The following is an 18894-nucleotide window of genomic DNA, read 5'->3' as shown; positions in this document are numbered from 1 at the left end:
AGTGCAGCTCTGGAGTATAATACAGGATGTAACTCAGGATCAGTACAGGATAAGTAATGTATGTACACAGTGACTCCACCAGCAGAATAGTGAGTGCAGCTCTGGAGTATAATACAGGATGTAACTCAGGATCAGTACAGGATAAGTAATGTATGTACACAGTGACTGCACCAGCAGAATAGTGAGTGCAGCTCTGGAGTATAATACAGGATGTAACTCAGGATCAGTACAGGATAAGTAATGTATGTACACAGTGACTGCACCAGCAGAATAGTGAGTGCAGCTCTGGAGTATAATACAGGATGTAACTCAGGATCACTACAGGATAAGTAATGTATGTACACAGTGACTGCACCAGCAGAATAGTGAGTGCAGCTCTGGGGTATAATACAGGATGTAACTCAGGATCAGTACAGGATAAGTAATGTATATATACAGTGACTGCACCAGCAGAATAGTGAGTGCAGCTCTGGGGTATAATACAGGATGTAACTCAGGATCAGTACAGGATAAGTAATGTATGTACACAGTGACTGCACCAGCAGAATAGTGAGTGCAGCTCTGTAGTATAATACAGGATGTAACTCAGGATCACTACAGGATAAGTAATGTATGTACACAGTGACTGCACCAGCAGAATAGTGAGTGCAGCTCTGGGGTATAATACAGGATGTAACTCAGGATCAGTACAGGATAAGTAATGTATATATACAGTGACTGTACCAGCAGAATAGTGAGTGCAGCTCTGGGGTATAATACAGGATGTAACTCAGGATCAGTACAGGATAAGTAATGTATGTACACAGTGACTCCACCAGCAGAATAGTGAGTGCAGCTCTGCAGTATAATACAGGATGTAACTCAGGATCAGTACAGGATAAGTAATGTATGTACACAGTGACTGCACCAGCAGAATAGTGAGTGCAGCTCTGGAGTATAATACAGGATGTAACTCAGGATCAGTACAGGATGAGTAATGTATGTACACAGTGACTGCACCAGCAAAATAGTGAGTGCAGCTCTGGAGTATAATACAGGATGTAACTCAGGATCAGTACAGGATAAGTAATGTATGTACACAGTGACTGCACCAGCAGAATAGTTAGTGCAGCTCTGGAGTATAATGCAGGATGTAACTCAGGATCAGTACAGGATAAGTAATGTATGTACACAGTGACTGCACCAGCAGAATAGTGAGTGCAGCTCTGGAGTATAATACAGGATGTAACTCAGGATCAGTACAGGATAAGTAATGTATGTAAACAGTGATTGCACCAGCAGAATAGTGAGTGCAGCTCTGGAGTATAATACAGGATGTCACTCAGGATCAGTACAGGATAAGTAATGTATGTACACAGTGACTGCACCAGCAGAATAGTGAGTGCAGCTCTGGACTATAATACAGGATATAACTCAGGATCAGTACAGGATAAGTAATGTATGTACACAGTGACTGCACCAGCAGAATAGTGAGTGCAGCTCTGGAGTATAATGCAGGATGTAACCCAGGATCAGTACAGGATAAGTAATGTATGTACACAGTGACTGCACCAGCAGAATAGTGAGTGCAGCTCTGGAGTATAATACAGGATGTAACTCAGGATCAGTACAGGATAAGTAATGTATGTACACAGTGACTGCACCAGCAGAATAGTTAGTGCAGCTCTGGAGTATAATGCAGGATGTAACTCAGGATCAGTACAGGATAAGTAATGTATGTACACAGTGACTGCACCAGCAAAATAGTGAGTGCAGCTCTGGAGTATAATACAGGATGTAACTCAGGATCAGTACAGGATAAGTAATGTATGTAAACAGTGATTGCACCAGCAGAATAGTGAGTGCAGCTCTGGAGTATAATACAGGATGTCACTCAGGATCAGTACAGGATAAGTAATGTATGTACACAGTGACTGCACCAGCAGAATAGTGAGTGCAGCTCTGGACTATAATACAGGATGTAACTCAGGATCAGTAGAGGATAAGTAATGTATGTACACAGTGACTGCACCAGCAGAATAGTGAGTGCAGCTCTGGACTATAATACAGGATGTAACTCAGGATCAGTACAGGATAAGTAATATATGTACACAGTGACTGCACCAGCAGAATAGTGAGTGCAGCTCTGCAGTATAATACAGGATGTAACTCAGGATCAGTACAGGATAAGTAATGTAATGTATGTACACAGTGACTGCACCAGCAGAATAGTGAGTGCAGCTCTGGAGTATAATGCAGGATGTAACCCAGGATCAGTACAGGATAAGTAATGTATGTACACAGTGACTTCACCAGCAGAATAGTGAGTGCAGCTCTGGAGTATAATACAGGATGTAACTCAGGATCAGTACAGGATAAGTAATGTATGTACACAGTGACTGCACCAGCAGAATAGTGAGTGCAGCTCTGGAGTCTAATACAGGATGTAACTCAGGATCAGTACAGGATAAGTAATGTATGTACACAGTGACTGCACCAGCAGAATAGTGAGTGCAGCTCTGGAGTATAATACAGGGTGTAACTCAGGATCAGTACAGGATAAGTAATGTATGTACACAGTGACTGCACCAGCAGAATAGTGAGTGCAGCTCTGGAGTATAATACAGGATGTAACTCAGGATCAGTACAGGATAAGTAATGTATGTACACAGTGACTGTACCAGCAGAATAGCGAGTGCAGCTCTGGAGTATAATACAGGATGTAAATGAGGAGCAGTACAGGATAAGTAATGTATGTACACAGTGACTGCACCAGCAGAATAGCGAGTGCAGCTCTGGAGTATAATACAGGATGTAAATGAGGATCAGTACAGGATAAGTAATGTATGTACACAGTGACTGCACCAGCAGAATAGTGAGTGCAGCTCTGGAGTATAATACAGGATGTAACTCTGGATCGGTATAGTGACACTGATGGTAATGTTGATGGATTTTATTTATACATTGTTGTATGCAGTTAACATTGTAACTGTAATTTCTAAGAGTAGGTTTTGGGGACCCTTCCTTGGATGGATAACTGGGGGGCTAACCTCGGCTGCCTGGTATGTTATCAGGTAGGTGCAGTAGGTTATTCTCCACCTGTACCGCAGACTGTACCTCTTAACAATGGTCCCTTACACATCCATAATGGTGGGGTTTCTCGGAGGTTCATCACTCATTATCAGTAGAAGGAATGGATGGTATCAGAGCCGCGATGCTTTTAACGTGCTTTACACCGGTGAGCATTGTGTGTTTCTTAGTAAAGTGCAGCGGCGGTTATGACGAGAGTACATTAACGCCCCCCCCCCCCCCCCCCTAACCCCTTGAGGGCATAATGGATAAAAAAAGAAGCGGAAGCATAATGTATAGAAAGAGCGCGTGACACCGATATTAGAGAACCAGCCGAAAACACAGGAATCAATGAGTGCACAAAGACGTCCTCACCCTCCTGAATGGTGCACTGCCAATAACAGGAAGGGTTAACACCCCACTCATTGTCCTCCTTTATTCCATAAACTTTTCTCTCCTACATGAGTAAGATCAATACATTTGCTTATCGCAGTATCCCTGGCTCATGAACAGAATGCCAGAACTACAGTAAAGACTGACACTGAGACAGACTGATCAGTAGGAGAGAGTGAAGGGTGGGGGGGGGGGAAATTGTACTGAACAATGCAGACAGATATGTCATTCAGGGTCTGTGATAATCTCAGTGACTAGGGGTACTGCAATGGCAGTCATTAGTGCATCACCCTATATAAAAAGGACACCTGTCTATATATAGGCCACCATATAAAGCATATCCGGCTGGAACATAGACAGGCTGGAAACATAGCAGAGCTAGAGACATAGCAGGATGGGAGACAGAAGAGTAGATGATATAGCAGTGCAACTGACATAGCAGAGCTAGACACTTAGCAGGAATGAAGACATAGCAGAGTTGGAGGGATAACAGGGCATGAAAAACAGCAGAGCTAGAGATATAGAAGGGATATTGACAGAGCAGAGCTAGATACATAGCAGGACTGAGGAGATAGCAGAGCAAAAGACACAGAAGAGCTAGACACATAGCAGGGTTGGAGACATAGCAAGGCTGGAGATATAGCAGAGCTATTGAAATAGTGGGGCTGGAAACACAACAGAGCTAGGGACAGAGAAGAGCTGGAGACATAGCAGAGCAAAGTACACAGCAGAGCTAGATACATAGCAGGATGGAAGACAGCAGATTAGATGATATAGCCGTGCAACTGACATAGCAGAGCTGGACACTTAGCAGGACTAAAGACAAAGCAGAGTTGGAGGCATAGCAGGGCAGGAAAAACAGCAGAGGTAGAGATATAGAAGGGATAGTGACTGAGCAGAGCTAAATACATAGCAGGACTGGAGAGATAGCAAAGAAAAAGACACAGCAGAGCTAGATACATAGCAGGGCTGGAGAGAGAGGAGAGCTATTGAAATAGTGGGGCTGGAAACACAACAGAGGTAGGGACAGAGAAGAGCTGGAGACATAGCAGAGCAAAGTACACAGCAGAGCTAGATACATAGCAGGGCTGGAGACACAGAAGAGCTAGATACATAGCAGGGCTGGAGACATAGCAGATCTAGATACATAGCAGGGCAGGAGAGATAGAGCAAGAGACACAGAAGAGCTAGATACATAGAAGGATGGAAGACAGCAGATTAGATGATATAGCAGTGCAACTGACATAGCAGAGCTGGACACTTAGCAGGACTGAAGACAAAGCAGAGTTGGAGGCATAGCAGGGCAGGAAAAACAGCAGAGGTAGAGATATAGAAGGGATAGTGACTGATCAGATCTATATACATAGCAGGACTGGAGAGATAGCAAAGCAAAAGACACAGCAGAGCTAGATACAGAGCTAAAGCCATAGCAGATCTAGATACATAGCAGGGCTGGAGAGATTGCAGAGCAGAAGACACAGCAGAGCTAGATACATAGCAGGACTGGAGCCATAGCAGAGCTAGATACATAACAGGACTGGCGACATAGCAGATCTCGATACATAGCAGGGCTGGAGAGATTGCAGAGCAGAAGACACAGCAGAGCTAGATACATAGCAGGGCTGGAGAGATTGCAGAGCAGAAGACACAGCAGAGCTAGATACATAGCAGGACTGGAGCCATAGCAGAGCTAGATACATAACAGGACTGGCGACATAGCAGATCTCGATACATAGCAGGGCTGGAGAGAGTGCAGAGCAGAAGACACAGCAGATCTCGATACATAGCAGGGCTGGAGAGATTGCAGAGCAGAAGACACAGCAGAGCTAGATACATAGCAGGACTGGCGACACAGCAGAGCTTGAAAAGGATCAAAGGCTGAGACCTAATTAGAGTTGGACAACCACTTTTGGGATAAATTCAGGGTGATCTCGCTAAAAATGAATAACCCCTGCAGCAACACTGAACGGCATGCAGTCACTATCTCCAGAAAAATTCCGATTACCACTAGTTCCAGCTCATTACTGGGGGAGGGGTACACTAGACAAAATACAGTTGAATACAATCACACTACGGCTCTGTCCCCAGCTCCATGCAGCTGTCCGCACTCTGCCAATATTTCACTGCTGTTATTATGCACCATCCGCCTGCCTGGTCTTACCGGCTTCAGCTCCAGCTTGTAGTGCAGGACCGGATCCACGGCGCCGGGCTCTTTCTGCGTCCATTGAATGAGATAAGAATAATTCTTGAACTGCTTGAAACTCTCGATGGGTTTTGGGGTGTCGTAGTAGAACTCGGGGTTGTATGCTCTGCCTGGAAGACCAATGAAAGAATATTTTATATCTTAAAGCCAATAATTATCAGAGGAAATCCAAAAATGTGTCCTGGTTATAATGTACGTAGAGCTGGACCGGGAGAACTAGTGAGGGCGGACCACAGGACACAATGCAGGGGAGTAACTACAGGGGTGCTGATGGAGATAGCCCTCAATACCAGAAAGCCCTCCCTGTGCAATGTTCTTGGATTGTTAAGTGACCAACTCTATTTTGGAGACTGGAAGGGGCCCGGCTCTATAGGGCATATGTAAAGGCAGAGTGATTTTTAGGGCATTGAGTGGGGGATCACAGAAACCCTCCATTAGCACCCAAAAAATGACAGCAGGAGGTGAAAGCTGAGACCTATACTGAGGAGCTCATGAGTCGACTGCATCCTTCAACCCTAAGTTGGGGTTTCCAAAAATCAATAAGCAATGATCTAAGCAAGAAGGCGACCAGGGTTCGAGGAGTCAACCAATTTCAGCCCCTCGGGGTCAGAAGCCTCAAGTAATGGACTCCACTGCGTCTACATCACCGGCCCTGCAGGACATGGAGGTCACAGACGATGCGTTCCACTCACCGGTGACCTGAAAGACACAGGAGTCGGAGCCCACGTCGTTGGAGATGGTGCACTCGTAGGTGCCGCTCGTCTCTCGCCTCGTGCTGTTGATCTTGTATTCAGAAAACTCCTGCTGCTCTATGGGGGGAACGCTCAACAGGCTCCGCTCAAACCTCCATACCGCAGTGGCCACTTTCACCGGACTCCCCTTCAACATGTTACACCTCAAGGTGACGCTGCGCTTCATCGGCAAACGGAGGTCCTGGAACTTAGGCTCCACGACTGGTGCAACTGCGGAAAGAGACAAGAGGCATTATAAGAAGAGGTGGCCGAATATCAACCTTGACCAGAGGTGGCGATCCTGGAGACTATCTGCTGACAACCTGCCTGTATATCCTGTCTGAGAGGTAGTCACAGCCCCGCCCCCTGCTGATGACATCACTGATATAATGACATGTGATCAGACATGAGATCATACACCTTATACTACAGGAACATCTATTACTGCTGACAACCTGCCTGTATATCCTGTCTGAGAGGTAGTCACAGCCCCGCCCCCTGCTGATGACATCACTGATATAATGACTTGTGATCAGACATGAGAGCCACACACCTTATACTACAGGAACATCTATTACTGCTGACAACCTGCCTGTATATCATGTCTGAGAGGTTGTCACAGCCCCGCCCCCTGCTGATGACATCACTGATATAATGACATGTGATCAGACATGAGATCACACACCTTATACTACAGGAACATCTATTACTGCTGACAACCTGCCTGTATATCCTGTCTGAGAGGTAGTCACAGCCCCGCCCCCTGCTGGTGACATCACTGATATAATGACATGTGATCAGACATGAGATCACACACCTTATACTACAGGAACATCTATTACTGTTGACAACCTGCCTGTATATCCTGTCTGAGAGGTAGTCACAGCCCCGCCCCCTGCTGATGACATCACTGATATAATGACCTGTGATCAGACATGAGATCACACACCTTATACTACAGGAACATCTATTACTGCTGACAACCTGCCTGTATATCCTGTCTGAGAGGTAGTCACAGCCCCGCCCCCTGCTGATGACATCACTGATATACTGACATGTGATCAGACATGAGATCACACACCTTATACTACAGGAACATCTATTACTGCTGACAACCTGCCTGTATATCCTGTCTGAGAGGTAGTCACAGCCCCGCCCCCTGCTGATGACATCACTGATATAATGACCTGTGATCAGACATGAGATCACACACCTTATACTACAGGAACATCTATTACTGCTGACAACCTGCCTGTATATCCTGTCTGAGAGGTAGTCACAGCCCCGCCCCCTGCTGATGACATCACTGATATACTGACATGTGATCAGACATGAGATCACACACCTTATACTACAGGAACATCTATTACTGCTGATAACCTGCCTGTATATCCTGTCTGAGAGGTAGTCACAGCCCCGCCCCCTGCTGATGACATCACTGGTATAATGACATGTGATCAGACATGAGATCACACACCTTATACTACAGGAACATCTATTACTGCTGACAACCTGCCTGTATATCCTGTCTGAGAGGTAGTCACAGCCCCGCCCCCGCTGATGACATCACTGATATAATGACATGTGATCAGACATGAGATCACACACCTTATACTACAGGAACATCTATTACTGCTGACAACCTGCCTGTATATCCTGTCTGAGAGGTAGTCACAGCCCCGCCCCCTGCTGATGACATCACTGAGATAATGACATGTGATCAGACATGAGATCACACACCTTATACTACAGGAACATCTATTACTGCTGACAACCTGCCTGTATATCCTGTCTGAGAGGTAGTCACAGCCCCGCCCCCTGCTGATGACATCACTGATATAATGACATGTGATCAGACATGAGATCACACACCTTATACTACAGGAACATCTATTACTGCTGACAACCTGCCTGTATATCATGTCTGAGAGGTAGTCACAGCCCCGCCCCCTGCTGGTGACATCACTGATATAATGACATGTGATCAGACATGAGATCACACACCTTATACTACAGGAACATCTATTACTGCTGACAACCTGCCTGTATATCCTGTCTGAGAGGTTGTCACAGCCCCGCCCCCTGCTGATGACATCACTGATATAATGACATGTGATCAGACATGAGATCACACACCTTATACTACAGGAACATCTATTACTGCTGACAACCTGCCTGTATATCCTGTCTGAGAGGTAGTCACAGCCCCGCCCCCTGCTGATGACATCACTGATATAATGACATGTGATCAGACATGAGATCCACACCTTATACTACAGGAACATCTATTACTGCTGACAACCTGCCTGTATATCCTGTCTGAGAGGTAGTCACAGCCCCGCCCCCTGCTGATGACATCACTGATATAATGACATGTGGTCAGACATGAGATCACACACCTTATACTACAGGAACATCTATTACTGCTGACAACCTGCCTGTATATCCTGTCTGAGAGGTTGTCACAGCCCCGCCCCCTGCTGATGACATCACTGATATACTGACATGTGATCAGACATGAGATCCACCCCTTATACTACAGGAACATCTATTACTGCTGACAACCTGCCTGTATATCCTGTCTGAGAGGTAGTCACAGCCCCGCCCCCTGCTGATGACATCACTGATATAATGACATGTGATCAGACATGAGATCACACACCTTATACTACAGGAACATCTATTACTGCTGACAACCTGCCTGTATATCCTGTCTGAGAGGTAGTCACAGCCCCGCCCCCTGCTGATGACATCACTGATATAATGACATGTGATCAGACATGAGATCACACACCTTATACTACAGGAACATCTATTACTGCTGACAACCTGCCTGTATATCATGTCTGAGAGGTAGTCACAGCCCCGCCCCCTGCTGATGACATCACTGATATAATGACATGTGATCAGACATGAGATCACACACCTTATACTACAGGAACATCTATTACTGCTGACAACCTGCCTGTATATCCTGTCTGAGAGGTAGTCACAGCCCCGCCCCCTGCTGATGACATCACTGATATAATGACATGTGATCAGACATTAGATCACACACCTTATACTACAGGAACATCTATTACTGCTGACAACCTGCCTGTATATCCTGTCTGAGAGGTAGTCACAGCCCCGCCCCCTGCTGATGACATCACTGATGTGTATAATATTCCTCCTCATTAGCTTTTTCCTGTTAGAGGACTGATGTTCCGGACGCCTCGGTCTGACACCTGCTAATAAGACGATGTTGCAGTGTCGGCCCCCATGATAATTTCCTCCACAGGAGAGACACGCGCCTCGGGGCTGCCCGCCTGCTATCTCACACTGAGCAGCACAAGTGAGAAGAAGCTCAGCGGAGATCAGCAAACGACTCCGAGATAATATAAAGCCAGTGCCGGAAGAAGGAATCCCCCTGTAGACGCCTCAGCATGACGCCCCCTTTAATTACACCCCTTCATGTGAATATGTAAGAAGCTCATAAAGACAGTGATATCCACAGGTATTAACTCTTTTTGCTGCAGTGCACACGTTTAGATCTTCAGCCATTTCTGATTCTTGGTCCCTTATATAAGGAAGATACTTCATGGGGAGATACCTGAGCAGTGGTAAAAATCACAGCAGGATGGACAAGCCTTTTAAGGTTCAAGACTTATAGGCACCTAAATCAATATCAGACCCCAGACCAGACCCTTTCATTAATATCAGACCCCAGACCAGACCTCTATATAAATATATGACCCCAGACAAGACCCTTACATCAATATCAGACCCCAGACCAGACCTCTACATCAATATCAGACCCCAGACCAGACCTCTACATCAATATCAGACCCCAGACCAGACCTCCATATAAATATCAGACCCCAGACAAGACCCTTACATCAATATCAGACCCCAGACCAGACCTCTACATCAATATCAGACCCCAGACCAGACCCCTACATCAATATCAGACCCCAGGCAGGACCTCTACATCAATATCAGACCCCAGACCAGACCCTTTCATTAATATCAGACCCCAGACCAGACCCCTACATCAATATCAGACCCCAGGCAGGACCTCTATATTAATATCAGATCCCAGACCAGACCTCTACATCAATATTAGACCCCAGACCAGACCTCTACATCAATATCAGACCCCAGACCAGACCCTTTTATTAATATCAGACCCCAGACCAGACCTCTACATCAATATCAGACCCCAGACCAGACCCTTTCATTAATATCAGACCCCAGACCAGACCCCTACATCAATATCAGACCCCAGGCAGGACCTCTATATTAATATCAGACCCCAGGCAGGACCCCTACATCAATATCAGACCCCAGGCAGGACCTCTATATTAATATCAGATCCCAGACCAGACCTCTACATCAATATTAGACACCAGACCAGACCTCTACATCAATATCAGACCCCAGACCAGACGTCTACATCAATATTAGACACCAGACCAGACCTCTACATCAATATCAGACCCCAGACAAGACCTCTACATCAATATTAGACACCAGACCAGACTTCTACATCAATATAAGACCCCAGATGTCACGGATGGTGTACAGGAAACAAGACAATACCATATAAACAATGTCTCTCTGGATCCACAACTAAGGAACAAAGGGAGACCCCTGCAATAGACCTGCCGCTCTCCCTCACTGCTCAGCCTAAGCGAACACCCCAAAGGTGGATGGCCGCATATCCACGTTCCTCGGCTATCTATTACCTGAAGACCCTACAATAGTGAAGGGACACGACCACCGGCTCCCTACACTGACACGGAGGGAGTCAGGGTCACCTGGATCCAGAAAAGACAAAATCATAAATACATAAACAGCACTTATCTTGCAAACGAATGACGACTGGGAACAGGGAACTGGGAACAGCATGCACACACACTCCAGGAAGTTGTATCAGCCGCACACTACTGCATTATGGGGAGGAACTTAAAGGGTAGCGATCAGTCTAACTGCATGACAGCTGAGATAGACTAACGAGATGAGAAACTAAACCAAAACAAAGAAATTCAAGGAGGAGGATCTGAGAAGCTCCTGTGAGCGCTTCTCAGCTGTCTGGCTGTGACAGTACCCCTCCCTCTAGGAGTGGACTCCGGACACTCAGGGCCCACCTTCTCAGGATGGGACCTATGGAAAGCCCTGATGAGACGAGAGGCCTTAATGTCTGTCACTGGGACCCACATCCTCTCCTCAGGACCATAACCCTCCCAATGAACGAGGTACTGGAGGGAACCGCGGACAAGACGAGAATCCACAATCCTAGAGACCTGAAATTCAAGATTTCCATCAACCATAATCGGGGGAGGAGGCAAAGGCGAGGGTACAATAGGTTGAACATAAGGTTTCAATAAGGACTTATGAAAAACATTATGGATCTTCCAAGTCTGAGGAAGATCAAGACGGTAGGCAACAGGATTGATGACAGACAGGATCTTGTAAGGCCCAATAAACCTAGGACCCAACTTCCAGGAGGGAACCTTTAATTTGATATTCTTGGTAGACAACCACACCAGATCACCAACATTCAGGTCCGGACCAGGCACACGTCTCCTATCCGCCACACGCTTATATCTCTCACTCATGTTCTTTAGATTATCCTGAATCTTTTGCCAAATAGATGACAAAGACGAGGAGAATCTGTCCTCATCAGGCAAACCAGAAGAGCCCTCTCCCGAGAAAGTCCCAAACTGCGGATGGAACCCATATGCACCAAAAAATGGTGACTTATCAGAGGACTCCTGACGACGGTTATTTAAAGCAAACTCAGCAAGGGACAAAAAAGAACACCAATCCTCCTGATTCTCTGCCACAAAACAGCGCAGATATGTCTCCAGATTCTGATTGACGCGCTCTGTCTGGCCATTCGACTGCGGATGGAAAGCAGAAGAGAATGACAACCGAACCCCCAAGCGAGAACAGAAGGCCTTCCAGAATCTGGAAACAAACTGCGTGCCCCTATCAGAGACTATGTCTGAAGGAATCCCATGCAATTTGACAATGTGGTCAATAAATGCCTGCGCCAGCGTCTTAGCATTGGGCAAACCAGGAAAAGGGATAAAATGCACCATTTTGCTAAAACGGTCCACCACCACCAGAATCACAGACTTCCCCGAGGAACGAGGCAAGTCCGTTATGAAGTCCATGGACAGATGTGTCCAAGGACGAGAAGGAATGGGCAAAGGAAGGAGAGGACCTGATGGCCGTGAATGAGGGACCTTGGCACGAGCGCAAGTCTCGCAAGCTGCCACAAAACCCTCAACCGACTTACGAAGCGCAGGCCACCAGAATCTCTGAGCGATGAGATCCAGTGTGGCTCTTGCCCCCGGGTGCCCAGCAAGGACCGCGTCGTGGTGTTCTTTAAAAATCTTGTGTCTCAAAGCGAGAGGCACAAACAACCTCCCAGGAGGACAAAGATCAGGAGCTTCTGACTGGGCTGCCTGCACCTCTGCCTCCAATTCAGGAAAAAGAGCAGAGACCACCACACCTTCAGCCAAAATGGGACCTGGGTCTTCAAAATTCCCACCTCCCGGAAAACAACGTGAGAGGGCATCTGCATTCACAGTCTTAACCCCAGGGCGGAACGTAACAACAAAATTAAACCTTGAAAAGGACAAAGACCATCTGGCCTGTCTCGGGTTCAGACGCTTGGCTGACTCCAAGTAGGCCAGATTTTTATGGTCAGTAAACACGGTAATAGGGTGTCTGGCTCCCTCTAGCCAATGGCACCATTCCTCAAAAGCCAACTTGATGGCCAACAATTCCCTATCTCCCACATCATAATTTCTCTCTGCGGAGGAGAGTTTCTTTGAGAAAAAGGCACACGGTTGCCATTTGGCAGGAGAGGAACCCTGAGACAAGACCGCACCCACCCCTACCTCAGAAGCATCAACCTCAACTATGAAGGGTAACGAAATATCAGGTTGTACTAGGATGGGAGCGGAAGCAAAACTCTCCTTGATATTAGAAAAGGCCTTACGCGCCTCTACCGACCAAGAAGAAAAATCTACCCCCTTTCTGGTCATATCAGTGAGTGGTTTAACAACAGAGGAATAATTCAAAATAAATTTCCTGTAATAATTGGCAAAGCCCAAAAAACGCATCAGCGCCTTCTGATTCTCAGGAAGCTCCCACTCAAGCACAGCGCGGACCTTCTCGGGGTCCATGCGAAAACCAGAAGCGGAGAGAAGAAACCCCAGAAATTGGATCTCTGGAACCGCAAACACACATTTTTCCAGTTTCGCGTATAATTTATTCTCCCGCAGGATAAGCAAGACCTGACGTAAGTGTTCCTTATGAGTCTTGAAATCAGGAGAAAAAAATCAAAATGTCATCCAAGTACACTAATACAAATTTTCCCATTAAATGATAAAAAATGCTGTTGACGAAATGCTGAAAAACGGCTGGGGCATTCATCAAACCAAAAGGCATAACCAAATTCTCAAAATGGCCCTCAGGGGTATTGAAGGCCGTCTTCCATTTGTCTCCTTCTCTGACCCTGACCAGGTTGTATGCCCCTCTTAGGTCTAATTTGGAAAAGACTTTAGCCCCAACAACCTGGTTAAACAGGTCCGGGATCAGAGGAAGCGGATAAGGATCACGAATAGTGATACTGTTCAGCTCCCTGAAATCCAGACAAGGTCTTAAAGAACCATCTTTTTTCTTAACAAAGAAAAAACCAGCGGCAACAGGTGACTTCGAGGGTCGTATGTGTCCTTTTCTCAGACTCTCAGAGATATGAGCCCGCATAGCGACCCTCTCAGGTTGGGAGAGATTGTATAAACGAGATTTAGGCAGCTTGGCGCCTGGGATGAGATTAATAGGGCAATCATACTCCCTGTGCGGGGGCAAATCCTGAACTCCACTCTCAGAGAAGACATCCGAAAATTCAGAGAGGAAAGGTGGTACAGTCTTAGTAGAAACCTCAGAAACAGATGTTATGAGGCAATTCTCTCTGCAAAAGTTACTCCAACCATTTATTTGCCTCGCTTGCCAATCAATGGTGGGGTTATGTTTAGTGAGCCAGGGTAGCCCCAACACTAGAGGAGTAGGCAAACCGCTAAGGACGAAACATGACACATCCTCAACATGAGCATCACTCACAATTAAACGGATATTGTGAACTATGCCCTTTAATGATTTCTGAGAAAGTGGAGCTGAATCAATAGCAAAAACAGGAATATCCTTTCCCAAAGTGCATACCTGGAAACCATGAGTTATTGCAAATTGATTATCAATGAGGTTGACAGCTGCTCCACTATCCACAAAAATCTCACAAAAAATGCTCTTGCTCTCTAGCGCCACCCTAGCAGGCAGGAAAAAACGGGAACTACAAGCAAACGGAAAACCTTCAATTTCCGCCTCAACCCTGCCAATAGTAACAGACGGAACATTTTTAAAAGATTTTATTACTCCCAGAAGACTGCCTGAATCTCCTAGAGGGACAAACATTTGCCAAATGATTTATACCTCCACAACAAAAACAAACCCTCCCCTGCGGGCTGAATCTTCCATTGTCAGAGGCAATCAACCCCAGCTGCATGGACTCCTGCTCAGAAGGGGCTGACAGCGACTGAGACCCCTGCGCACAGAATGAGACCGCTGCACTGTCCCGGGACTGAGGATGACAGGAAGGAGAGATCTCTCCTCTCTCTCTAAGATGCCTGTCAATACGAACAGCCTGAGACATAGCAGAATCCAAGGAGGTAGGTCTTTCATGAAAGGCAAATGCATCTTTCAATCCCTCTGAAAGACCATAGCAAAATTGACTTCGGAGTGCAGCATCATTCCAACCCGTATCTGCTGCCCATCTCCGAAATTCTGAGCAGTATATCTCTGCGGATTGTTTACCCTGGCATAACAGACGTAGTCTAGACTCAGCCAGAGCAATACGATCCGGATCATCATATATCTGACCCAGGGCTAAAAAGAATTCATCCACTGAACGAAGGGGCCGTGCCCCCTCCGGCAGCGAAAAGGCCAAGGATTGAGCGTTACCCCTGAGCAGCGATATAATGATCCCCACCCTCCGTTCTTCATCACCAGAAGAATGGGGAAGAAGGCGAAAATGGAGTTTGCAAGCCTCTCTAAAACGCACAAAATTCTCACTACCCCCGGAGAACGTATCCGGGAGCGAGATCTTAGGCTCAGCACAAACTCCATGAACGCAAGCTGAACCGGTCACTTGAAACTGAGAAAAAGTCTTACGGAGATCAGCTACCTCCAAAGCAAGACCCTGAAAGCGTTCAGCCAAAAGTGAAACCGGATCCATGCTTGAGACGGTTTTGGCGGCTGATAATGTCACGGATGGTGTATAGGAAACAAGACAAAACCATATAAACAATGTCTCTCTGGATCCACAACTAAGGAACAAAGGGAGACCCCTGCAATAGACCTGCCGCTCTCCCTCACTGCTCAGCCTATGCGAACACCCCAAAGGTGGATGGGCGCATATCCACGTACCTCGGCTATCTATTACCTGAAGACCCTACAATAGTGAAGGGACACGACCACCGGCTCCCTACACTGACACGGAGGGAGTCAGGGTCACCTGGATCCAGAAAAGACAAAATCATAAATACATAAACAGCACTTATCGGACTGGGGACTGGGGACTGGGGACAGCATGCACACACACTCCAGGAAGTTGTATCAGCCGCACACTACTGCATTATGGGGAGGCATTTAAAGGGCAGCAATCAATCCGACTGCATGACAGCTGAGATAGACTAACGAGATGAGAAACTAAACCAAAACAAAGAAATTCAAGGAGGAGGATCTGAGAAGCTCCTGTGAGCGCTTCTCAGCTGTCTGGCTGTGACACCAGACAAGAATCCTATATTAAAATCAGACCCCAGACAAGACCGCTACATGAAAATCAGACCCCAGACAACACCTCTTCATCAATATCAGACCCCAGACCAGACCCTTTCATTAATATCAGAACCAGACCAGACCCCTATATTAATATCAGAACCTAGACCAGACCTCTATATTACGATCAGACACCAGACCAGATCCTTATATTACTACCAGACCTCTATATCAGGCATCCTCAAACTGCGGCCCTCCAGCTGTTGCAAAACTACAACTCCCAGCATGCCCGAACAGCCTACAGGTATCAGCCTACACCGGGGCATTTTGGGAGTTGTAGTTTTACAACAGCTGGAGAGCCGCAGTTTGAGGATGCCTGCTCTATATTACTATCAGACACCAGACCAGATCCCTATATTAATATCAGACCTCAGTCCCCTATATTAATATCAGTTCCCAGATCAGACTCCTATATTAATATCAGACACCAGACCAGACCCTATATTACTATCAGACCCCAGATCAGACCTGTATATTATTATCAGACACCAGCCCAGACCCCTATATTACTATCATACCCCAGACCCCTAAGGAGAAAGGAACTCCACACAGTGACTGCACAGGAGAAGAGACTGCACACAGCGACTGCACAGGAGAAGAGACTGCACACAGTGACTGCACAGGAGAAAAAACTGCATACAGCGACTGCACAGGAGAAGAGACTGCACACAGTGACTGCACAGGAGAAGAGACTGCACACAGTGACTGCACAGGAGAAAAAACTGCACACAGCGACTGCACAGGAGAAGAGACTGCACACAGTGACTGCACAGGAGAAGAGACTGCACACAGTGACTGCACAGGAGAAGAGACTGCACACAGTGACTGCACAGAAGAGACTGCACACAGTGACTGCACAGGAGAAGAGACTGCACATAGCGACGATACAGGAGGAAGAGTCTGCATACACTGACTGCACAGGAGAAAAGACTGCACACAGTGACTGCACATGAGGAAGAGAGTGCACAGAGCGACTGCACAGGAGAAGAGACTGCACACAGTGACTGCACAGAAGAGACTGCACACAGTGACTGCACAGGAGAAGAGACTGCACACAGGGACTACACAGGAGGAAGAGACTGCACACAGTGACTGCACAGGAGGTAGAGACTGCACACAGTGACTGCACAGGAGAAAGAGACTGCACACAGGGACTACACAGGAGAAAGAGACTGCACACAGCGACTGCACAGGAGGAAGAGACTGCACACAGTGAATTGTGGTATTTTGGAGAGCCATGTTTCTCTTATTCTGGACAGCCCCTTTAAGTTCCTCAGTAACGTGTATTGTGCGGGGGACCCCCTCTGGCGGGTTATCGGAGCCGCTGCAGAGTCTGCACAATATAACGCTAGCACCATGATATACAGTATTAATAGCAAAGAAGTCTCGGAGGGGACGTGAAGATGGTCAGACCCTCAGGCCGGTTCCTGTGTGTTCTGCAGGAGCGCAGGGGTCTCCATTACTCATGTCTGCAGTGCAGTGTGAACTGTGATATAAACCCCCCGCCGGGGGCCGCGCTATTAAAGGCATCCATTATGTGATATCCGCCGCTCGCTGCCGTCCTCCAGTTTGTTATTGGACTAATAAAAAGTGTTTTCTGTTATTATGGTGGTTGGAGGAGAATTCCCAGTATCACTGGTCCTGACACTTCATATTTACTGGGTCTTGGTGCGTGACCACGGGGGGAGGGGGCGTCCGAATACGCCTGCTGCTAAGGACAAGCTTCTTTCTCCAAACGTGAGAACACGGAGAATCAGACGGACCCCGTGAGGCGAAACAAGGCGGCGGACAGAGGAGGAAAGGGGGTCCCACCATCACTGGACTCCAACCTGCTACTGCACAACTAGACCTCCGTGGCACGCTGGGAGTTGTAGTTTTCCAAGATCTCTATGGCCACGGCTGTGCAGTAGGGTTTCCACATTGTGGCAGCGCGCGCCTCCTGGGAGCCAGAAGCCGTAACCATGTAAACGCTCCTAACAACTGTTACAATGTTACAACTCCCACATTGTAACAACTCATGGCCATTGTCCCACCCAGTAATTAGGAGTCTAGCTCCTCCCTCTCATGTCTTGTCCCCTCCCCCTCCCAAGCATTAGTTGGCCGGTGCACACAGTCATGCGACCACTAAGCTCCGCCCATGAACGATGGACCGTTGAAATGGCGACATAAGCGATATCTACATCCTAAGGGCTCATGCACACGAACGTATTTTCTTTCCGCTTCCGTTCCGTTTTTTTTTGTGGACCGTATGCGGAACCATTCACTTCAATGGGTCTGCAAAAACAACGGAAGTTACTCCGTGCACGTCCTATTATTATCCGCAAATCACGGTCCGAGGCCCCATTCAAGTCAATGGGACCGCAAAAAATACAGAACACATCCGTATGTCATCCGTATTTTGCGGATCCATACTGTAGAAATGCTCTGCCGAGCCCATACTGCTCATGTGTTTGATGATCAATAAGTTACTGTTTTTGTTTCCAATCCGCAAAAAACGGATCGCATACGGAAACCATACGGATATGTTTTGTGGAATAACGGAACGGAAGAGGACTTAAGGCCTCTTTCACACGACCGTTTTTTTTTTTTCTGTTTACGGGCCGTTTTTTGCGTTCCGTATACGGTCCGTAT

The 18894-nt window shown here is 47.0% G+C and overlaps 1 protein-coding gene and 1 long non-coding RNA gene across 5 annotated transcripts in view; one reads left to right on the top strand and one right to left on the bottom strand.

Annotated features, from left to right (window-relative positions):
• Positions 1-18894, bottom strand: part of MDGA1 (MAM domain containing glycosylphosphatidylinositol anchor 1) — a 241211-nt gene that overhangs the window by 47795 nt on the left and 174522 nt on the right. For all 4 annotated transcript variants that reach the window (XM_040430779.1, XM_040430782.1, XM_040430781.1 and 1 more), the window contains 2 exons: positions 6337-6606; positions 5603-5754 (listed from right to left, as the gene is read on the bottom strand). In XM_040430779.1, coding sequence (XP_040286713.1) covers positions 5603-5754; positions 6337-6606 — 422 coding nt within the window. The remainder of the gene's footprint in view (positions 1-5602; positions 5755-6336; positions 6607-18894) is intronic.
• LOC120999800 lies at positions 11964-18815 on the top strand. The gene is made up of 3 exons (XR_005778650.1): positions 11964-11975; positions 13425-13426; positions 18637-18815. It is a non-coding gene; the product is annotated as an uncharacterized LOC120999800 (long non-coding RNA).

Source organism: Bufo bufo, chromosome 4 (assembly GCF_905171765.1).
Source record: "Bufo bufo chromosome 4, aBufBuf1.1, whole genome shotgun sequence".
Taxonomy (NCBI): Eukaryota; Metazoa; Chordata; class Amphibia; order Anura; family Bufonidae; genus Bufo; species Bufo bufo.
The sequence above is the reverse complement of the archived record's forward strand: the minus strand, read 5'-3'. Positions and strand labels throughout refer to the sequence as shown.